Source organism: Crocuta crocuta, unplaced genomic scaffold, assembly GCF_008692635.1.
Source record: "Crocuta crocuta isolate KB4526 unplaced genomic scaffold, BGI_CrCroc_1.0 scaffold439, whole genome shotgun sequence".
Taxonomy (NCBI): Eukaryota; Metazoa; Chordata; class Mammalia; order Carnivora; family Hyaenidae; genus Crocuta; species Crocuta crocuta.
Genome location: NW_027532838.1, coordinates 915,326 through 940,503, shown reverse-complemented (window position 1 = coordinate 940,503; position 25,178 = coordinate 915,326). Strand labels below are relative to the sequence as shown.

Genomic DNA, 25,178 nt, shown 5'->3' with positions numbered 1-25,178 from the left:
TATGTCATGATCCAATCTTCTAAGGGGAAACTGTGCATTAGATTTCTCTTAATTGCGCACTTTCAGAGAACTGTATAAAAAAGTGAATTTTACATGCCACTGTGTCAATAAACTGAATGAAACCCTAGTTAATATTAAAACAGGAGGAAAAAGCATTGACTTGTGAGTAGTCAGGTTAGTATGAGTACAGAAGGTTCACAATAACCAACACCATGGATATGTCAAACTACTATGGAATTCCAACAATTGTTTGTCACAGAAGTTGGACTGTTAGGCCTGGAAGTAGAGCAACTGTTTGTTTTTGTGGAAACGAAATTTGAAAGTAAGAGAAATTAAATGGTTATGATTTAAAGCCACACAGATGGCAGACCCAGGACTAGGGAAAAAAAGCACCCCGATGTGTAGCTTAGTGCTTTTTCCACTATAAAATGTTCAATGGAATTTTTCTTTCTGACCTGTTATATGCCACTTCATCTTCACACCAGGACACACCTGTGACTTATAGTGAGCACGTCTAAGAGCTATCATAATTTCTCAATGTCAACACTGAATTTTATGAAATCTTTAAAGCATTTATTTGTATATCTTTCTAAACTTTGCAAATACCACTAAAAGAAAAGTAAATAATTTGAATAAACTATGCAACGTGATTGTAGCTATGGTGCCCCATAGCTTTAAAATCTTTTGCTTTCTGGTATTATGTGGCATACTGCTCATTGTTCCAAAACTATATTCATAGTGTCCTTGATCTGTAGGAGTGGCTGTGCTAAGCACTTTTGTTTTTTTTAAAAAATGCATCTGTTATGTTCTCTGCCTTTGACACAATCATCATTTAGTGGAGGCAACAGATTGATAACAGATTATTATTAAAACATGCTGGGACTTTCTAAAAATATTAAAAGAGGAGATGATGGAGTGATTAAATTATTCTTTAAGTTGGATGTTGCAGTGGCTGGGAATCAGACAATAATTCATAGAGACACCTTGCACAGTAATACTTGATGGACATTTTCTAATCCTTAACTAATTGTTAATTTATACAGAACCATAAAAAGCTATGCCATAATTTCTGAAAATGGACTATGTTTGCTTCCTTAATGTCAATGATACATTTAAAACCCAAACACTGATTTAAAATGTCCTATAAAAACAACACGAGTTGCTTTCTATTGTGCTGTATTTAATTTATTGACTTGGTTTCAGCTGATTCAGACTGTCAGTGTCATGGACAAAGATGATCCTCCCCGAGGCCACAAATTTTTCTTTGAACCAGTGCCAGAATTTCCTCTCAATCCGAACTTCACCATTGTAGATAATAAAGGTATACAACATTTTTAAAAGTAAAATTATGAGGCCTTGCGATCTAAAAATTAAAGACTGATATGAAATTTCCCCACTTTTTTCTTTTTTCTTTTTTCTTTTAGATAATACAGCAGGAATCATGACTCGAAAAGATGGGTATAGCCGCAACAAGATGAGCACCTATCTACTGCCGATTTTAATATTTGACAATGATTATCCAATTCAAAGCAGCACCGGTACACTCACTATCCGCGTGTGTGCCTGTGACAATCAAGGGAACATGCAGTCTTGCAATGCAGAGGCCTTGGTCCTATCAGCGGGCCTCAGCACGGGGGCTCTGATCGCCATCCTTCTCTGCGTCATCATACTCCTTGGTAAGCTCTGCCTCTGAATGCTCACTATCCCAGATAAATCTCCCCCATGCTGTTCAATAATGGGGCTATTGAAAAGCACACTTCCCTAGACTAAATATTGAAAATTTTGACTCTTTATTAAAATCGTTCTTTCGATGAGAAAAACAAACTGAGTTGTCTCTGAGGTTAGGTCTAACTTTCTAGAGGTGAGAAAGAGATAACAGCTAATGCTATATACATGGATGCACACACATTTGAATATCTATTTTGTCTTTCTTTTTTTTTTCTCTTTCATAGTGTATTGTCAAGTGGGTTTCCATATAACATCCATTGCTCTTCCCAACAAGTGCCATCCTCCATGCCCATCATCCCTCTTCCCCTCTCGCCCACCCCTATCAGCCCTCAGTTTGTTCTCAGCATTCAAGAGTCTCTCATGGTTTACCTCTCTCCCTCTCCCCAACTATTTTTCCCCTTCTCCTCCCCCATTGTCCTCCATTAAGTTTCTCCTAATCCACCTATACGTGCAAACATATGGTATCTGTCTTTCTCTGCCTGACTTATTTCGTTCAGCATAACACCCTCAGTTTCCATCCATGTTGCTACACATGGCCAGATTTCATTCTTTCTCATTGCCATGTAGTATACCATCATATAGATAAAACACATCTTGATCCATTCATCCGTTGATGTACACTTAGGCTCTTTCCATGTTTCGCTATTGTTGAGAGGGCTGCTGTGAACATTGGGGTACATGTGCCCCTATACATCAGCACTCCTGTATTCCTTGGGTAAATTCCTAGCAGTGCTATTGCTGGGTCATAGGGGAGTTCTATTGTTAACTTTGTGAGGAACCTCCACTGTTTTCCAGAGGGGCTGCACCAGTTTACATTCCCACCAACAGTGTAGGAGGGTGCCCGTTTCTCCACATCCTCACCAGCATCTACGATCTCCTGATTTGTTCATTTTAGCCACTCTGACCGGTGTCAGGTGGTATCTCAGTGTGGTTTTGATATGCATTTCCCTTATGATGAGGGACGCTGAGCATCGTTTCATGCGTCTGTTGGCCATTTGGATGTCCTCTTTGGGGAAGTGTCTGTTCATGTCTTCTGCCCATTTCTTCACTGGATTATTTGTTTTTTGGGTGTGGAGTTTGGTGAGTTCCTTATAGATTTTGGATACTAGCCCTTTATCTGATATGTCATTTGAAAATATCTTTTACCATTCTGTCAGTTGCCTACTAGCTTTATTGATTGTCACCCTTGCCGTGCAGAAGTTTTTTTATCTTGATGAAGTCCCAATAGTTCACTTTTGCTCTTGATTCCCTTGCCTTTGGCGATGTGCCAAATAAGAAATTGCTGCTGTTGAGATCAAGGAGGTTGTTTCCCGCTTTCTCCTCTAGGGTTTTGATGGTTTCCTGTCTCACATTCAGGTCCTGTATCCATTTTGAGTTTATTTTTGTGTATGGTGTGAGAAAATGATCTAGTTTCATTCTTCTGCATGTTGCTATCCAGTTCTCCCAACACCATCTGTTAAAGAGGCTGTCTTTTTTACATTGGATACTCTTTCCCACTTTGTCAAAGATTAGTTGGCCATACATTTGTGGGTCAAATTCTGAGCTCTCTATTCTATTCCATTGGTCTACGTGTCTGTGTTTGTGCCAATACCATACTGTCTTGATGATGACAGCTTTGTAGTAAAGGCTAAAGTCTGAGATGGTGATGCCTCCTGTTTTGGTTTTCTTCTTCAATATTACTTTGGCTATTCGGGATCTTTTGTGGTTCTATACAAATTTTAGGATGGTTTGTTCTAGCTTTGAAAAGAATGGTGGTGCAATTTTGATTGGGATTTCATTGAATGTGTAGATTGCTTTGGATAGTAATGACATGTTAACAATATTTTTCTTCTGATACATGAGCATGGAATGTTTCACCATTTCATTGTGTCTTCTTCAATTTCCTTCATAAGTTTTCTATAGTTTTCATCATATAGATCTCTTATATCTTTGGATAGGCTTATTCCTAGGTATTTTATGGTTTTTTTTATGCAATTGTGAATGGGATCAGTTTCTTGAATTCTCTTTCTGTTGCTTCATTACTGATGTATAAAAATGAAACTGATTTCTCTATGTTGATTTTGTACCCTGCGACTATGCTAAATTCATGGATCAGTTCTAGTAGACTTCTGGTGGAGTCTGTCAGGTTTTCTATGTAGAGTATCATGTCGTCTGCAAAAAGTGAAAGTTTCACTTCTTCTTTGCCAATTCTGATACCTTTTATTTCCTTTTGTTGTTTGATGGCTGATGCTAGGATTTCCAGCACTATTTTAAACAACAGTGGTGAGAGTGGACATTTCTGTCATGTTCCTGATCTCAAGGGGAAAGCTTTCAGTTTTTCCCCATCGAGGATGATGTTAGCTGATGACTTCTCATAAATGGCTTTTATGATGTTTAAGTAAGTTCCTTCTATCCCCACTATCTCGAGGGTCTTTATTAAGAAGGGATGCTGTATTTTGTCAAATGCTTTTTCTGCATCTATCAACAGGATCATATAGTTTTTATCTTTTCTTTTGTTAATGTGATGTATCACATTGATTGATTTGCAAATATTGAATAAGCCCCATAACCCAGGAATGAATCCCACTTGATCATGGTGGATAATTCTTTTTATGTGCTGTTGCATTCGATTTGCAAGTATCTTGTTGAGGGTTTTTGCATCTGTATTCGTCAAGGATATTGGCCTGTTGTTCTATTTTTGCTGGGTCTCTGTTTGGGCTGGGAATCAAAGTGATGCTGGCTTCTTAGAATGAGTCTGGAGTGTTCCTTCCATTTCTATTTTTTGGAATACATTGAGAAGAATGGGTACTAACTCTGATTTAAATGTCTGGTAGAATTCCCCAGGAAACCCATCAGGCCCAGGACTTTTATTTGTTGGGAGTTTTTGGATAACTATTTCTTCACTAGTTATGGATCTATTCAGATTTTCTATTTCTTCCCTTGTGAATTTTGGTAGTGCATGTGTGTTTAGGGATTTGTCCATTTCTTTNTTCTCTTCTCCTACTGGGTTTGGAGTGCTCTTGTTGCTCTCCTTCTAGCTCCTTTATGTGTTCCATTATATTTGTATTTGTGTTTTTCTAATTTCTTGAAATAAGCCTAGAATGCAAGGCACTTTCCTCTTAGGACTGCTTTTGCCACATCCCATAGAGTTTGGATTGTTTTACTTTCATTTTCATTTGTTTCCATATATTTTTTAAATTTCTTCTCTAATTGTCTGATTGACCCATTCGTTCTTTAGTAGGCTGTTCTTTAAACTCCAGGTTTTTGGAGGTTTTCCAGAATTTTTCCTGTGATTCATTTCAGGTTTCATAGTATTGTGATCTGAAAGTGTGCATGGTATTATCTCAATTCTTTTATATTTATTGAGGGCTGCTTTATGACTCAGTATGTGATCTATCTTGGAGAATATGCTATGTGCACTTGAGAAGAAAGTGAATTTCATGGTCTCAGGATGTAGAGTGCTAAATATATCTGTCAAATTCATCTGGTCCAATGTGTCATTCAAGTCCATTGTGTCTTTAGTGATTTTGTGTCTAGCTAATCTAACCATTGCTGTAAGTGGAGTATCAAAGTAAAGGTTGTCTTCTTAGTGGACTCTGTCTCTTCTTCCCAGACTCCTCCCAGTAGTTCAGTGTCCTAAGGCTTCAGACTATTTGTGTTTGAGAGATGGGGGTGAGCAAAATGTACAGAGCTCCCTACTTCTCTCCTATCTTGCCCCCCTCTGCTGGAAGACAGTTCTTTATATCCTATGCACCTTCCTATTCAGGATGTCACCATCTGACAAGCTTCTTCCATCCCACCTGGGCGCAGGCACTCTGAGTGAGCACACGAACCGTGGCTGGAGCCTGCCTCTTGTGGCCAGAGCAGGTTCAGTGGGCTGCAGGTTCCCACGCAGGCCCCAGTGCAGGAGCCGCTTTGCTGCCAGGCTCTATTTTGTCTTATACTGTTTAGTACTAGCCAATCTTGGTCACTCTTCTCAGCACATTTAATTTTACAACTGATTTAAGTTTCCTATCCGTTCTATAAATGAATACTTTGGTTCTTTTCAAGGAAGACTAAATAACTTATACAAATTCACACATTTAGAAAATGTTTTAACTAGCGTTCAATAGATTAGTCTATTTCAGAATTCTCCTTCTAAACTATTAGTCTCAAAGTCAAAGAGTACCTTTACAAATAATATAGCTAACAAATACTAAGTTATGTATATTAGACACCGAGTTGGCAAATGCATTTAAGTTGTCGATATAAGGTGAACATTTTTTTTGATACAATTTATTGAACATAGGTGCATATTAAAGGTGTAAGTTCATTTTTTAAAAATATCACTATGGCATTGTGGTCATACCTAGTCCTGCAGTGTTTCCTAAATAAAGTCATGCCTGCTATAGCAAATGTTCGATTTGAGCATGCCCTAACAGGACAACGATTTAATTCAATTAAACAGTTGTTCCACTGTAAAACATTCCCCCCAAAATTGTTTCCATCAAATATTCATCCAAAATGCTTATGCTCAGGACATGAGAGCCAGCCAAATTCATGTTCCAATGCTCATATGTGCTGGCTCCTTTTCACTGCAAATCTTTTCAAGCTATCTGGATAAAATCCCTCTGGCCAGATATCCTGCACGACTTCAGTGGGGGAATTGATAAAAGCGAGGGGAAAACATTTGTCTCACCTAAAATGATCCAACTATTTAGAGACATTTTTTTTCAGGGTGCCTTAGACCATACATACCACCAACACCAGTCCACCTCTCAGAACTGCTGCTAGAAAGTTTGGCTCTTTTGTAAAATACTTTTGTGTCCCCATGAAGAATCAATTTGGGCTTACCTTTTAGCTTAGTGCTACTGATACTACATTGTTTTATTTGGTCACATAGCTCTACTTCCCTAATTTAGGACAACATGGAAATATGCATATTTTAAATTTGACTTTTAAATGTCTGGGGGCGCCTGGGTGGCTTAGTCGGTTAAGCATCCGACTTTCGCTTAGGTCATGATCTCGCGGTTCGTGGGTTCAAGCCCCGCGTCGGGCTCTGTGCTGACTGCCAGCTCGGAGCCTGGAGCCTATTTCAGAGTCTGTGTCTCCCTCTCTCTCTGACCCTCCCCTGCTCACGCTCTCTCTCTCTCTCCTAGAAATAAATAAAAATATTTAAAAAAATAAAAAAAAATAAATGTCTGTATTAAGATAAGACACACATGCATATGTGAGGAAACAACAGCGCCCCCTCAATTAACTTAGACATTATATCCTTATGACACTAAATTGTTCAACATTTTTATCTCAGTAGAAGTCCCAGAAGGCTGCTTCTTTATTTTGAAAAGTAGGTCACCTTTCTGCCCTCTACAATATAGAAGGCATACATTTCTTGTTTTCCATCTGCCCCACTGATTGCATAAAGATGGAGTGATTTTCTATTATTTTAATTATAATTGGTTCTGATTCAGAAGGTTTCATTATCAAAGATCCTAAAATATTTTTGCTGTGATTTCATCTTTTTTTAAAGCTTTTGTTTAAATTCCATTTAATTAATGTACAATGTAATATTAATTTCAGGTGTACAATATCAACACTTCCATAAAACACTGTGCTCATCACAAGAAGTGCACTCCTTAATCCCCATTACCCATTTAACCCAACCCCCGCCCCATGCAGTTCCCCTCCAGTAACGCTCAATTTCTTCTCTATAGTTAATAGCTATGGTTTGCCTCTGTTTCCACCCCTGTGTACTCATTCTACATATGAGTGAAATCATAGGGTATATGTCCTTCTCTGGTTGACTTATTTCAATTAGGATAATACTCTTTATCTCTATCCACATTGTTGCAAATGGTGAGAGTTCATTTGTTTTTATGTCTGAGTAATATCCATTGTGTTTGTGTATATGTATATATACATACGTATATGTATATATATACCTCTTCTTTATCCATTCATCTGTGGATAGACACTTGGGCTGTTTCCATAATTTGGCTATTGTAAATAATTATTTAGTATATGTGTATTCTTTGGGTAAGTGCCTAGCAGTGTAACTGTGGAATCATAGGGTAGTTCTATTTTTAACTTTTTGAGAAACCTCTGTATTGTTTTCCAGACTGGCTGCACCAGTTTGCATTCCCACCAACAGTGCAAGAGGGTTCCTCTTTCTCTACATCCTTGCCACATCTTTTGTTTGCACACAGTTATTGAATTTCTGAATTCAATTCACATAACCCAGACTAATAACTTCAGTCTAGGGAAACGAAGCAGATAATTTTGACCCAACAGAGGAAAAAAAATCTCAGAACAGGAGCCAAGGTCCATTTGTGGGAGTTAATAAATATTATATTAGCTAAGAACCCTCAATATAATTTGACTATGTTGTTCTTCTTTTATAGTTAGAATTTATAAAAATTTTGAGGGAAGTAGAAAATTTATAAATTATTTCAACTTTAAATTTAGAAAAAATATTTTTTTCTACATCATGATTCACTAGATTGGTAGATTTCAGATCTATAATGAGTTAATTAATTTATGTTCATCCTTTAATAGGAGAAAGTACAGACAGGTCTCATTGTTTTTGAATAGTTTTCTTTTTTTATTTTCTCTAAGATGATTCTGAATATAGCTCAGCACCCACAGCCTATTATATGGAAGTTAACTGAAGATGTTTCTAATAATTTTTTTCTTTCTACCAATTATTAGGAACTAAGGATAGTGTGTTGACTGATATGAGAATAGTATTGGGCAGGCTATAATGGAGTTACAGGGAACTCAAGGGCCACAGTGAAGTGTGGTTTCAGTGTAAATGAGTTTGCTTTGTGTCATTTCAACACAAAGATCAAGAAAAAAATGATAGATCTTTGAGCCAACATTTTCTTGTTTTTTAATAAAACCTAAATAGTATTAACAAAACATTTAGCTGCCTATAGTAAGAAAAAGCTGTTTTTTATTTCTCCCATGCAATGTGTAAGTGTGTATTGGGAAAGATTATCTTTATTTCATTCTTAATTTTTCTTATATACAAAATTAGGGACTTGGTCCATTTTCAATGGACATGATCTATTTTTTCTTATTTTAAAATGTATTTATAAATTGTAAAATGCATTTATGTTGCATACCTACATTCATTGTTGCATATATGCATTTGTTAAATTTTAGTAATATAACAAAAAATATAATAGTATATTTTATGTGGGGGAGTTCACAATTAATTTAATAACACAAGTATATAAATAATACAAACAAAACAGCAATTAGAGCGGTTATAATTAACAGTTTAGCCAGAAGGTCCCAATGTACCTGTATAAGTCAAGAAAATCCTCAATAACATGATACTTAGTCTGAACTGTCTTATAAGATGAGCACAGGTTAAAGATAAGTAAGAAGTTGAATTCTATATTGTAGCTTATAGAGTTATAGCTCAGATTTTAAGCATGCTTTCAAAACCAGGTCCATAAAGGAATTTAAATATGAGTTTTTAGAAGAGATTAGATATGCAGCACATAGATATTTAGGTATATATATACACACATATATATGTGTGTATAATATATCACATGTGTATTGCACATATATGCATATATGGATAATGCTTTGCATATATTCTCTTGAGTTATTAAGAGAGTATTAAATTGTGGCTCAATTTATCTTGGGATAATAATGAATGTAGCTTTAGAATTTTAGTGTTTTTAAGCAAGTATGCTGTGGGGAGGAATGAGGTATCACATAATTAACAGTTGGCTAAATAGCCATAACTGAATAAGGATTTTTCAGTGCCAGAGCTCTACAGGAGAGTGACTCTTGAAAGTAAATAAATGGACTGTAATATCTGTTCTTTTATCAATACAGGACATTTAGTCATTGGCCCAATGCACTGTGTATTTGTATAAGATAGTCTTTATCCAAACAAATCTTAGCATCTCTCATACCTCACAAACTTCCCTTTCCAAAATGTGCTATGTTTAATTTAAACCTGAATCATGGAATCTCATTATTTTCTCTTTGTTGTTGCTGTGTTGTTGTTATTGTAATAGTCTTAGTTGTGCTGTTTGCTGCACTGAAGAGGCAGAGAAAAAAGGAACCTCTTATAATTTCAAAAGACGATGTCCGTGACAACATTGTGACCTACAACGATGAAGGCGGTGGGGAAGAAGATACCCAAGCTTTTGATATCGGCACATTAAGGAATCCAGAAGCAAGAGAAGACAGTAAACTTAGAAGGGATGTAATGCCCGAAACTATTTTTCAGATAAGGAGGACTGTGCCTCTGTGGGAAAATATTGATGTACAAGATTTTATCCATCGAAGATTGAAAGAAAATGACTCAGACCCAAGTGCACCACCTTATGATTCACTGGCAACATATGCCTATGAAGGGAATGATTCCATAGCCGATTCACTCAGTTCTTTGGAGTCCCTCACAGCAGATTGTAACCAAGATTATGATTACCTCAGCGACTGGGGACCTCGTTTTAAAAAGCTTGCTGATATGTATGGGGGTGATGACAGTGACCGAGATTAAGAGTATTGTATGACTTGATCCATGTTAGTGGAAGTACGCTTCTTGTTACTAGATTGAGTGGCCTGCATTCTCTTCCTTGGAGGAAATTTTTTAAAAATCGAAATTACAAACAATACGTAGGTGTTGTCTTAGTAAGGGTTTGCTTAATCAGTAAGTTTCTGTGAATGAATATGAATGATATAGATTTTAACAAAAAGTAATAATAACCAGTTCACTCTCTTTGCCTAACAATCTCTGAAGGAAAGTATATCACATCAATAATCAATAACAATTACATAAAAGGCTTTTTGTGCCTTTCCTTAAATATAAAGACTTTATAAATGTTTTCTTAACTGACTTATAGTCACCTTTACTATTAAACATTGTGGAACTGCTTTGTAAATTAATATGAAAATATATCCCTAAAGAAATAGGAATGACTATTACTGCCATATTTATTTAGTTGAAGAATGTCTTTGTGTTAATTCATTCATATTTTTATAAATGTATATTTATATTTTTGTATTTTTATGAAATAAACTAGTATTTATAAAAATAAATATCATTTTATTTACTTCCTAGAAGCAGTTCTGCATCTCACTTATAACAGAAATTTTTTACATCTCTCAGGGAAAAATCAGCTAAGTAACTGCATGTGATTTGGAACTAGAATGTAGCAAGGCTATAAAAGAGCTTTAGTATAAGTTATGATATTTTGTTTCTGCCACTTAAATATAGACAAATGCTTATTGAACCACTGATATCTACCCATCAATAGGATATGAGAACTTAGAAATATAAACTATTATAAAATACTTGTGAATGATTATGGTTTTTGTATAATTTTTTCTATAGAATCAGCCAGTGAATTTTATTTGAGAGTATATGAAGTGTGTATAAGAAGTGTTATGTGTATGAGGGAAAAAATGTAAATCACTCCTCCTTTAGCAGAACAGTTTTCAGAATGAAAAGGAACAGTACTGTGTTTGTTCTTCCTTGTCAGATAATCCATGGTATATAATCAGGGTGACATTTAAAATATATACCAACAAACTAGAGGAATTTTTTTTTAATTGAAAACTTCATTGGGTAGGTTCAAAGTCACTGCATTTGAGGAAATCTTGAAAGAACAGGGGGCATGCAGACTGGAGATAGAAAACCTTAGGGAATGTGTGATTTTGATAGTAACTGGGATTGTTCAGAAAACAGAATTTGGACCCATTAAGACACGAGAAAGGAGAAGAGAGTGGCACAATTGTGCATAATAGTTATTTGCAAATCTCTTGAGACTGCTGTGCAGAAAACTTGACTTGGTTTCATCTGGAAAATAAAACCTAAACCAAAAACTGGAAACTTCACAAAGTGATTGCACATTATTCATTTTCTGTGCCATGAATTATCTTTTTCTTTCTCTTCTATTATTCATCCTTTAAGCAGTAAATATCATACCCAGGGTGGTTCCGAGTGTGGAATTTATTTAGAAATTTAACACTGACCAGTCTGTTACCAAGCCTATTTAAATAGCACATGCCAGCTATAGACAAACTTGTATATTCTGATACTATGTTATAAAATTTTTGAAGACTATTTCAAGAACTTTACTACAAGTAGTTGACACATATTAAGGATTTAATTTGATGCTGAGAAAGTAAAACATACTTTGCACTTAAGAAACATTTGAAATTTTTCTAATCATTGGAATTTTCCAGAAAAAAGAAATTTAGTTTTAGTTTAGAAAGTTTTTTTGTTTGTGTTTTTACTTTAGAAAGTAAGTTTTCCCATTGCTAGAGCTATTCCAGCATGAATCAGACAAATACTTGAGGAGGATAACATTGAGTTAAAAGTAGTCAGCAAAAATGAATTAGATATCTATTAAACCTCTTTATAATCACTTATTCTATAATCACTAGAATAAGTGGCAAGAAATAAACACATTAAAAAGAGGCCTATAATGACTGTACGTGTAACAGCTGCTTAGAAAAGAAAGCAAAATTATGTTGAATCATAAAAGGGGAATTGGTAGTTACACCACATGCCTGGATTTACTACGCTTCAAATACTAAGCACATCATAACAAACAAACCAAGCTACCTAGAAGTTGTAAGCCTACAACTGCAATGAGTAAATCATATTAATACTACTAGAATTAGACACATTACATTTCTAAGAATGATTATGAAGAAACGTTCATTTGATTATAATTTTTCAGCACTTTAATGAAACTGGTTTGAGTTCTCCCTTTCCTGGATCTGAGAATGACTGATATACTGATGTCTTTATGAGGACAGAGCTAACAGATTTAATACTTATTAAGTATACGATTGTTTTTGCGATAAATCAAGGAGTCCAATTTGGTCAAAGAAATTACAAGATTTGTGAAATATTAATAATTTTTATAATTTTCTAATAATCTATGAAATTCCTATAGTAGGAAAACTGCATTTAGAAGCCTGATCAGTTTTTGTGTAAATTAAAAAAAATCCTAACTGACAAATAAAAAAAAAGATAACTTCTTCACACACAAAAAAGTAGGGGTGTCTGGGTGGCCCAGCCGCTTAAGAATCCACTTTCAGCTCAGGTCATGATCTCACAGTTTGTGAGTTCGAGCCCCACATCAGGCTCTGTGCTGACAGCTCAGAGCCTGGAGAGTGTTTTGGATTCTGTGGCTCCCTCTCACTCTGCCCCTCCCCTGCTCATGGTGTCTTTCTCTCTCAAAAATAAATAAACCTTAAAAATTTTTTAAAAAAATAGAGATGATAATATTTACCCTTAATTAAATTTTAATTAATTACTCTTAATTAGTAATTACTCTTAATTAATTACTTTACTCTTAATTAATTCTTAAAGGTGTTTACTTTCCAAACAAAATAAATTAGTTAGCTCGACTGTTTAAACGTAAGATAGAATTGAAGCTAGTTGAGTAACCATTTTTTCCAAATATAATTAAAACAATCATTGTTTTACTTTGTATATTCAAAAATTCAAAATGTATATGTGTATATTTATATCTGAAGTTTTTTTCAGAGAGAGGAACCTATCTACATTATTTGAACTTTCAAATATGGACTGTATAGTAGTATATTCAATCCTGCTTCAGACACATGAAATAGATTCCAGTCACTTAAAAATCAATTTAGTAAAGAAAAGAAAATAGCATTATCAACAAAAAGAAACAAACAAATGAGAAAAAAAAAAATCCTACCATAGCCAGCAGTTGAAATGACCTTAGTTAATTATTCCTTCCACTTTGGCATAAGCACTGCGGCTGGCTGCTGGGATCCCTTATTATGTTGGGTATTCTTTTATTTTACTCAGCCTCCCTAACTGGCTTCTTCTTTCTAACTCTGTATTTTAGAGTGGTCTGAGCCTTCTTTTTCCTTTTCTTTTCTTAATTTATTTATTCATTAATTTTTTTAATTTATTTTTGAGAGAGAGATAGAGACAGCATGAGTAGGGGAGGGTCAGAGAGAGAGGGAGACACAGAATCCAAAACAGGCTCCAGGCTCTGAGCTAGTTGTCAGCACAGAGCCCGACGCGGGGCTCGAACTCACGAACCGTGAGATCATGACCTAAGCGAAAAGTTGGACACTCAACCGACTGAGCCACCCAGGCGCCCCTTCTTTTCCTAATTTAAATTTTAGCTCCTGATGATCTATACACCTTCCCAGTTGCTATGCATATTTATATCAATATCTACATACACATATAGATATATTAATATAGAGATAAATTGAGAATTCTCAAAATTAGATCTCCATCTTTGCCTCACTCCTATAATCTAAACATATGTCCAATGAACTATTCTAAATTTCCACTAGGATACCTAATTAAGTGGGATATGTGCGAATTATAACCTCTAATTTTGGCCCCAAACTCTGTTCTAATCTCAAAGTGGCCCAAATTGATGGAAAAACAACAACAATAAAAGACAACAACATCTTACTACTTGTCCAGGCCCAAAATCTTGTAGTCATTGTTCATTTCTGTTAATCTATAATCCTTCATATGCTGCACTTTAAGAAATCCTACTGACTATACCTTCAAAATTTGTCGGGTATATAATGATTTTTCATCACATCCCCGGCTACAATCCTGGCTTAAAAGTGTTACCTGGATTCATGCAGTATGCTTCTAAGTGTTCTTTCTTACTCACTGAGGCTCCTACCATCTATTTTGAACAGAGAATACAGAATGGGGTGCATTTCTTCTTTTTTCTTTGTTTACTTTCCCTTCCCTTCTCTCCCTCCTTCCTTCCTTCCTTCCTTCCTTCCTTTCCTTCCTTCCTTCCTTCCTTCCTTCCTTCCTTCCATCCTTCCTTCTTTCCTTCCTCTTTCCTTCCTTCCTTCCTCCCCTTTTTCCTTTCTCCCTCCTTTTCTCTCTCTTTCTCTCTTTTTTTCCTCTTTTCTTTCTTTTCCTTCACCTTCCTCCCTTCCTTCCTTTTAATTAGATAAGCATGAGCACCTCACTTCTCTATTCAAAACTTATCAATTTTTCATCACAGTGAAAGTCAGTCCTCACAGAGGATCTACCTGGTCACAGATCAAGTACCCAGTATCTCTTTGATCTTATTCTCCTCTAATTCCTTCACTCATTTCACTTTAGCTATTATGAGTTCCTTGTTCCTTAAAAATGCTAAGCACTTTCTCTTTGAAATTACTGATCACTATCCTTGAAATTAGCTTTCCCCAGATATCCATGAAGTTAACCACAGAACTTCTTTCAAGTCCTGGTCCAAACGTCACTTAAAACTACACCTCCCCAAACGCATTTCTCCTTTCCCAGTTTATTTTAAAATAAATACTTTCCACAGAAAATATCACTATTGAACACGATGCATAACGTGTTTATCATTTAATCATTTCACCTGCCTATTTCTACTAGAATGTAGAATTGGTTCAAAACCTGGCCCTTCCACACACAGGGCAGGGGAGATGGAAGAAAGAGGAAGGCCCCTTGAGGCTGGCTGGCTGCAGGTTTAATAAGCAAGGGAACTCATATACGAGGCTTATCTTGAGCAGCAACAGGACAAGATACATTTCTGTACATGCCGGCCAGAATCTTAAAAATCTATACCAAGGATTTAATTGGATTCAGTCACATAAGTCACATACTCAGCCTAGATGGTCTCAACAACTCCTTATTCTCTCAAGGATGCATCATTGAAACAGCCCCTGGTGTGAGAATGGTCAGCAAAAACAATGTACATTGCACGAACAGGAGAAGGATGTGAGGAGCTTCTGAAAACCCAGGGTCCAGTTTTGGGGTTAACCTGAGATGACATCCTTTCTTCCCAAATCATATCTTGTTAACATGCAGCAAATATCTGTTAAATGTTAAGTGACATGCTCAATATTTAGATATAATACTTTTCTTAATTTGGTAAAATATTATGAATACATAGGAGATTAAAATAAACAAATGTAAACAAAAAATAATTATACTCAAATTCATACCAATGTACATGCTTTCAACACAGCACCGATTATCACCTAGACTGTTAAATCTAAGTACTGTATGCTGAATTCTGGTGGATAATGATTAGATCACTATTTAAAAGGATCTTTTCAAAATTACAGAAAAGCATGACTAATTTTTTCCAGTTTTTAAAAAAGCCTCACTAAACTAAAATTGTATTCAATGATCTGTGCTTCTAAAAGAATATGGTAATGGGATTTTATTAGATTTCAGACCATCAATTCTAAATGTCAGTATCAAAACACAAGCCAACACAAAGAAAGAATCAAACAAACAGCTTTCTTTTGGCAGTTTTAATTATCTTTATAATCACCTAATTATTGTACTGTTTTTAGCCCTCTTTTCTCACATTTGGGTAATTGTGAGTAAAGGCAAGCTGAACAACTCTAAGAAAATGTTTTCTTACTTAAATATGTTTAATTACTTTCCAAATTTCAGTAATGATGTGTGATTATTTTTTAAAATAAACATTGTTTGGGGGTACCTGGGTGGCTCAGTCGGTTAAGCATTTGACTTCGGCCTAGACCATCACCCCATCTTTCAGAGTTAAAGCCCCACATCAGGCTCTGTGCTGAGAGCTCAGGGCCTGGAGACTGTTTCAGATTCTGTGTCTCCCAATCTCTGTCTCTCTCTCTCATTCTCTCTCTCTCTCTGCCCTTCCCCCACTTGAGCTCAGTCTCTTTCAAAAATAAATAAACATTAAAAATAAAAATAAATAAGCATTGTTTAATAACAGTTTATATGAAATAAAAACACCAGCTATTTAAGTCATTACGTTCACACTAGCAATGTACAGACATTGGGCCTTAACTTACCTGTAGTCTTTGTTCTTGTTGTTTGACAGAATATTATTTCCTATATAGTGTTAAAAAGTGTAACAAAAATCACCAGCATTGAGAAGTCAAGGTATTTCACCTATATGTAATTCCCTCTGGATTTTCTTGTAGAAGCTAGTAGTGAAATTAGGCAGCTTTCTGCTACATTTATGTGTCACTCAGTAAATCTCACCAATTGCCAGTTCATGTCCGCTATTTTCATATTGTTTCTAAACACATAATTATGTAATTTTGATGATAGTCATTTTTCAATAACATATATTATAAACATCTTTCACAAATATGTGACTTGCATTTTCACTGTAATTAATTTCAATATAACCAAAATTATGTATGCTATGACATACAAGTTCCCTGTGCAGTTTTCTACATATCCTTATTACTAATTCAGCTCCAAACTGTCAGGTATTTAAAATTAGAAATTCAGAAGCACAAACAAAGAAACAAACAAAAAATCGTGGAGAGCTAATTTCTTCTTCTTGAAGAAATCTTTCCTTCAGTCACTGAACTGCTCCAGTGAGTGGGATTAACTCCCTTCTTAAGCCAGATGCATCCTGGTACCTCCTCCTACCATCCACCTGCACATTCCTTGGGTCTCTCCCCCAGAATTGGAGTCTGGAGTCGTATGTCCCATGTCAAGAACTTTCAGTCTGTTTTTCTTGTTCCTTCTTCCCATCACGTTTAGGATAATTTTGTCTACATATCTCTTAAATGATGTTACTGCACATTTGTGTCTAATATTATAGTTCCATTATGTTTTACACAAACAAAAATGCTTTAGTAATCAATTGTCTTTATGCTCTAACTGTATTGGTACCATGAAGTTTCACTTGTTTGAAGAAAATATTTCAACTCCTTGGCCACCAGAAATTTCTCTAAGGACATTTACACAACAGCTTTATTAATTTATATGGTCTGCCTATTCCTCATAGGCATTAGGCATTTGAGTTTGTAACAATGTTATTATAAAACACTGGCCAGAATTCTAAAAAAAAAATATGAATGCTATTACTGATAAATGTTATTTATTTAAATTTAATTTTTATAAATTTAGTATATAATCATTACTAATATCCTCGCATGTAAGTATTATAAGGAAATACATTTTGGGTAGTGATATTCTTGAGATGAATATAAACAGTCAGATCTGGTTTTGTCTGTTTGATTTTATTATGCCAATTCAATTCTACTTTTCACTGTATATAATCCTGCAAAATTCATTTAATACCTTCACATACTTGGAAATTCAGTATGTTCACATTCATTTAATAATCAAGTACAACATGCTCTAGAATATTATGCGCATAATAGCAACTAAGCCAAATAAAGTATGTCTCTATATATTTGATTCAAATGTTATAATCATCAGAGTATATCACATTTATAACCTCTCTCTAATACCAACTTTGTAAGAATGGCTCAGTTGTGTGGTCTGTTAGTTTCAAATTTCTTTTTTTCATAGGAAACACATTGGCACCTTTTTATATTAATTATAGGAATAATGTACTGAGAAAAGTAATGATTTTAATGGAAAGTATTGATTCAAATTATAATTTAAGGTCACAGTGTAATGAAGACACTGACACCATTTTTTGATATTTAACTACTGAGAGCTTGAAAGGCTTACCCTTCCCTCTTTTCCTTGAGCCCCAAGTCTAGACTAGCTGATAAAAGTCTGGGCCTTCCTTCTGTGGGGTCAGACAGGAAATTCAATTCATGTACATCCTACCCCTAGGACCAAAGTTTCATCCAGCCTTACTCACTAACCACAATAAAACTTAGCCATTTTGGATTTACTTGAGAGGCTACAGTGTTCTTCCAAGAGGTGTCAATTATATAAATAATAAAGCTTTTCATACCTTATTGGTGTGTATGCATGGCGTCTTTGGTCTCTGCATCCAAACCACACTTTGAGTGGGAGTCCATCTACGTGTTCAGGAGACCACAAGAAACAAATTACAACTAAGTTTTAGATATCTAAAAATTGTAGTTTGATAACGTTAAAAACATAAAATATGATTTTATAAACATTAAGTAATACTCTAAAATACTTAAGAGATACTTTATAATGGTTCTCTTAAAGATGAAATTGCTCAAATTATCATTGCATTTATTAAATGCAACAATTTAGTATAGAGCATATTTGTGATTTTAATTATAGTGTAATGCAAATTTGGTTTTTTGACAGACTAAGGAAGTTGGTAAATAGAGAAAGAGAATAGCTACATTCAGATGTACTGATGCTTCCAAGTGCAAGGCACTGTATTCAGCGTTTTACAGGGATTACTCACTTAAGTCTCAAAAGTCTTTTATTTAGGTATTATCTTTGTCTTCATATAGAATAGGGAACTAAAATTTATTTGTTACAAGTTAGTAAAACATGAAGGAAAGCTTTAAATGTAGGCAACCTAACTCAATACAGTAGGCTCTGCTTTTAACCAGTATCCTATATATTAGGACATCATTTTATAACATGGAAAGCATGGTAGTAGCAATGAGTTAGGAACTTTTAATCATATATTTGTCTCAGATAATATCAATAATATTCAATTTGATTTAAAATATAATGAAATGGCTGGCTCAGTCAGTAGAGCATGCAGCTCTTGATCTTGGGGTTGTAAGCTTGAGCCCACTGTTGGTGTAAAGATTAATTTAGAAATAAAATAATTAAAAAATAATTGGGGCGCCTGGGTGGCTTAGTCGGTTAAGCGTCCGACTTTCGCTTAGGTGATGATCTCGCGGTTCGTGGGTTCGAGCCCCGCATCGGGCTCTGTGCTGACTGCCAGCTCAGAGCCTGGAGCCTGTTTCAGTCTGTGACTCCCTCTCTCTCTGACCCTCCCCTGCTCACACTGTCTCTCTCTCCTAGAAATAAATAAAACATAAAAAAAAAATTAAAAAAAATAATAATAATATGTCAACTAACAGTTTAGAATTTTGAAAAACTAAAGGATATAAAATACTTTTCTTGTAAATGAAAAGATCTGAAATTACACAAGCAAGTTCTAGATAAGGATAATATCAGAATCTGAAGACATATAATATCTAATAATAAATAGCAAAGGCTAACAAAACTGCAGCATATAAAACAATGTATTAAAAATTGATACTCTGCTGGGCACCTGGGTGGCTCAGTCAATTAAGTGTCCAAATCTTGATTTGGGCTCAGATAATGATCTCACAGTTTGTAGGACTGAGCCCAGGTAGGGCTTCTTGCTTACAGCATGGAGCCTCCTTGAGATTCTCTGTCTCCCTCTCTCTCTCTGTCCCTCCCCGACTCATGTGCACTGTCTCCCTCTCTGTCTCTCAAAATAAATAAGCTTAAAAAATAATTTAAAAATGCTACTATATGGATTTCTGTTGTGTTTTTTTTCATTAGTTGGGGAAATTAAGCTGTGATTTGGAGAAATTCCCACAAAATTTTGTAAATTAAATACTTTGCCTTGGATAATAACTCATGTGGAGTATTTGTAGAATTAGATATATCTACTTTTCCTCAAAATTAAAATATATTTGAGTTTATTTTTACCCTTCTGTTAATGCTAATAATAATAGGCAAATTTGTATTCACACTTCTTTAAAAATTTGTTAAATATTTATTTTTGAGAGAGAGAGACAGAGGGATACAGAATCTGAAGCAGGCTCCAGGCTCCGAGATGACAGCACAGTCTGATGTGGGGCTCAAACCCACAAACTACAAGAACATGAACTGAGATGAAGTCTGACGGTTAATAAACTGAGCCAACCAGGTGCCCAAATGTGTATTTGCACATTGAAGCCAGGTAATAGTGGAAGCTTGCCACATTCTCTCAGATAGGACTGGGGCAGAGGAAACAATAGAAAGCAAAAAACAAAAATTTGAGGTCAGAAGTGAGACCTTGTATCTTGCATTTCCATATCATAGTTTCAAACCTTTGAAAGACCACTTTTGAATTAATCTGTAGAGGAAGCAAATTAAAATGGTGCCTGGCAGCAATTAAGTCTAATGTCAAGAAGCAATATTGAACTTATCATTACCCACAGTCATTCTAAAGAGGTCAATTTGGAAATTAGGAACAACTTATTAGGAGGAAAGAATAGAGGAATGGGCAATGGTGACATTGGTCTCATTATTTTTCCCTTTGGCCACTGAATAAAATATATGGCCTTTTTTTCCCGTGTATATTCATTTAAAGCAAATGACTGAGGTAACCCAGGGAGAAATTTTGATGACTTTCCACTTTGCATCACACATATATCCACAAATTCTNTTTTATATATAAATTTTTCATTCCATAACTGGAAGCCATTATCTTCTCAACGATGGAAAATTTTGGATATTGTCAAGTGTAAAACTAAAACACATTTAATCTCGATAGAATATTTATATCTATATTTAAAATATAGCATCGATATAATAATATCTTCTGAAAGTGTAGAAGGTTATTCATATATGTCATCTGAGAGTGTTTATATACTCAGATTTTAATTTTTATAGAAATAAACATACTTTGAATTACAACTCACTTAACTGGTAAGAAAGAACTAATTGGGAAGTTTACAGTATTCTAAATATTCCCCTTGTATTCTGGGTGAATGGTAGCTTCCTGTATTGATTGGATCATGCTAATAAATTGCCTAACTTACAAAAAATGTTGCTAACAAATTCACACTTGTTTCAGTTTTAGAACTGTTGATGTATTTGTGTAATGAAATAGGCATCTTATCAAGAAATAATCATGTAATATGATGTAGTTCTTACTTGAGTATTTATTTATTGAATTATGTTAACCTAATGAACTGATGGAAATGTCGATCTACTGCTACCAGATCAGAAGATAGGCATGCTCTGAATAGGAGAGTTGATTATACTGATCTAAGCATCAGTTAATAAAATAGTGGGGAAGTTATTTCCATTTCATGGTCTGTGAAATTAATTCCTTAACCTTCCAGCTATAACGAAAGATCATATTTTGCATTTTTTCATTATTAATCTACTCTCATACTTATTATCATGAAGTTATATTAAATATTCTCAACCTTTATTCATTAAAACTTTAATGCAATAACCATCAGTTTTACTCACTGAATAACAAATAATTTAGAAACAATGTTAAATAATGTTAACATAGATATTTAAATGCAAATCTCTGTTAAATGAAGGAGTGATCTGAATTTCTAAAAAAATTATTTAAAAATCTAATCTAATTCAGTTGAAACTAATACAGCTAAACTGCTTGCCATTAGATCATATATGACAAATTAATTAACATGTTTTTATTTTCAGCAGCTTAACAAAATATCTTTCATTGATTCTCTAAATACTATATTCATTTTCCTTTTAAGAATAAATATACATGCCACCAGGCATCAGAAACCAATAAATAAAATAATATTTCCCAAGAAAAACTAATGTGTACTTAACAATTTTAGGCATATATTTTTTGTGAATTTCTGCATATGCAGCAAAAACACCTTTGTGAATTGGGACCAATGAAGTGAACTTAAGAGTTAGAGGAAATTTTGCTCATCTTTGAGAGAAAAGCTCTTTTTATAGATTTCTATGAAAGGTCCAAGAGGAAAATCATAAATGTAAGTGATCAAAAAGAAAAGCCCTAAGCTAAAAAATATGCTACAAATCTCAAAGGATAGTTGCATTTTCAAGATATTTTTTAAGTTGAATTCTATTTTGAGGAAGAAAGAAGAAAGTTCATCCTTATTCTTCTTCAATTTATGAGGAAAAGGAAATTACCTCATTAAAAATTAATTTAAAATTAAATCCCAAATAGAACAAAATCAACCATAGAAATGAGTCAAGCTCTAATCCACTGAGAACAAAGATGACAATGATTTAAGGAATAATATGCTCATATGAAAGTTCTCATGTGCTCCTACGGCATTTATTATCTTTCATTATATAAATGTCCTTTATCAGTACAAAGCCATAATGCATCTTGATAGGAATAAAAATATGTAGCCAGGAGAGATAGTAAACAAGAAAACACACACATGTTTCCTTGGTTTATCTTGCTTATTTTATTTAAGTTATATATAGTTTTTTACTATTTCCACTTTTGATGTTATCAAGCAACCATCATCACTAATTTACTTTGGCTTGCTTCAGTGTGAAAGCACTACCTACTTGCCTTGAGGCACTGAGTCAGTTTTTGCACAGTATCATATACTGATTTGACCAGCTGCCTTCACACTCACAAATCAAAGTTTTCTCTTTTTCTAGAGATCATCAGTCTCTTTAATACAAGCACATTTTCTCTGGTTTATGTACTTATGCATGTGGTATTTCAGAAGTTCTAAGATACTCTTTGCCTTCTACATGTCATGGAAAATGTGAGGGAGAGGCAGAATTGAGGAACTTGGAGATAGCCTCCATCTTTTCCATGGGTACTCTGTTATTCCATACTCGTTCTTAGCCCACTATCATCAGCCATTTTATTATCAAAGTTTTAAACATCTAAACGGAAATGAAAAGGACCTACAGAGTATTACCCACCATTCAAAGTTATGAGACACATGCTGCATTTTTCCAAAAAGACATCCTGTTCTGTTCTCTCTCTTCTGCTTTGATGACAACAATAAAGCAACTTTCCTATATAGGAACTTAGTCAGCATCTAATTAAGAAGAGAAGGGAAGCCAGATTATATTTTTGTAATGTATCTCTGATCTGTTCAGGTGAATTTTCTTGGATTCTCATGGAGCAACACTTCACATGACTGTGAAGATCTGACTCTGGGCGGTAGACCTATGGATGGTACATTTAAAAACTGGACAAAGATTGTCTACAGTTTCTCCCATCAAGAATTATAATTTCGTGGGGCACCTTCAGCATGCTTCATGCTTAATTTCTCACAGTGAAGCATCAACTCTTGATTTCGGCTCTGGTCATGATCTCACAGTTTTTGAGTTTTGAGCTCCTCATCAAGTTCTGTTCTGGAGTCACAGAGACTGCTTCAGATCCTCTCTCTCTCTCTGTCTCTCTCTGTCTCTCTCTCCCTCTCTGTCTCTCTCTCTGCCACTCCTCCACTTACTCTCCATCTTTCTCTCAAAATAAATAAAAATAAACTTAAACAAAAAAGAATCATAATTTCTTTCCCCAGGCCATGAATTTAGGCTGCTGGTATTTCTAGTTGCTTTATTCTAATGGAATGTGGCAGAAATGATTTGTCCAAGTTCTGAGCCTGCAGTTCCACCCCTGCCCTGAGAAATAACCTGCCCTCAAGTGAACAAGCCTGGCTACCAGCCTGGCATATAAGATAAAATATTCATATAAAGAGAGCCTCTAGCTACTCCAGCTAATCCCCCAGAATGGTGAACAAACCCAGAAAATAATATCCAACCAATATGTGGACACCCGGCTTGAGCCTTGGCCAAACTGCTAGCCCATGAAATGATGAGTTAAGTAAAATCTTTTGTTTTATACCCCTAAGTTTTGGGGTAGCTTGGTATATAGCAAGCAGCACTGGGAAAGAATCATTTCCTCCCCTGTACATTGAGGAAGGGAATCAAAATGACAGTTTTCCATGAACAAGATCTTTTTTTTTTAATGTTTTATTTATTTCTAGGAGAGAGAGAGAGAGAGCGTGAGCAGGGGAGGGTCAGAGAGAGAGGGAGTCACAGACTGAAACAGGCTCCAGGCTCTGAGCTGGCAGTCAGCACAGAGCCCGATGCGGGGCTTGAACCCACGAACCGCGAGATCATGACCTAAGCGAAAGTCGGACGCTTAACCGACTAAGCCACCCAGGCACCCTGAACAAGATCTTTTCTAACGTTTGGCACCTCATGACGATCCCTCTGCTTCTCTGTAATTCTAAGTACATAAAATGAGGTGAATAGTACATGGTTGGTAATTGGAGGGTAGAGATATTTCATGGGTCCATTTGTAAACCTCAAAGAAGTATTTAATGACATACTTTGTCCTCATCTTATGTTTAATTAATCAAAAAAGAAAGATGTCAACATGTTCAATAACTGAAGAGAAGGATTATACACAGAAGAGGGGACAGAGTTAAGAGACCCAATGAGAGATTCCTAATTGATTTCTTATAATTGCATATGTAAGAAAGTAATTAGCTTACATTTATAGATGACTACTTTTCTAAAACATTCCGAAGGTCAAACTACAATTACACAATTATTCCACATACCAAAAAAATATATACTATGCCAAAAACAAAAGATCATTTGGGTAGTATTACACCTTAGCATTATGGCAATAACTTTCTAATGTTAATAAACCTGTAGATATATAAAGGCTTCTGGATTCCTAAAACCTGAAAGTTAATAAGTTCTCATGAAATGTGATCATTTTGATGATTTGGTGGGCTTCCTTAGTTTATTAATCTTGGCACTGTTTCAGTAGAAAATATGAGAAGGAAAGATCTTTTATGTCTAAAATAAATGACTCCTATTTCTTGGTAACATACAGTCTTTGAACATAGTGACAAAGTAAAATAAAGACATTCAAAGTTCAAGAGTGAACCCAAATAATATGCTGGGTGAATGTATATCTTTTCTTTCATTTTTCAAAATTTAATAAATTCGATCCCTTAATACACTAGCAACATACATACAGAGTCTAAATCCTGCTTATCCTTAGCACATAGCATATGCCAATACAATGGAATTAATAATACATATATTTGTTGGTTACCCAAATGAAAATATTTGGGAAGAATATTCC

General features: G+C 35.0%; 1 protein-coding gene across 4 annotated transcripts in view; it reads left to right on the top strand.

The window, feature by feature from the left end:
• Window positions 1-10,517, top strand: part of CDH9 (cadherin 9) — a 94,494-nt gene extending 83,977 nt beyond the window's left edge. For 3 of the 4 annotated variants that reach the window (XM_077745331.1, XM_077745330.1, XM_077745333.1), the window contains 3 exons: window positions 1,204-1,321; window positions 1,425-1,676; window positions 9,726-10,517. In XM_077745331.1, the coding sequence (XP_077601457.1) occupies window positions 1,204-1,321; window positions 1,425-1,676; window positions 9,726-10,213 (858 nt within the window). In that variant the 3' untranslated portion in view covers window positions 10,214-10,517. Of the gene's footprint in view, window positions 1-1,203; window positions 1,322-1,424; window positions 1,677-4,856; window positions 4,886-8,611; window positions 8,621-9,725 lie in introns of all 4 variants that reach the window. The other variant, XM_077745332.1, reaches the window with a different exon arrangement.
• Window positions 10,518-25,178: the final 14,661 nt, after the last annotated feature.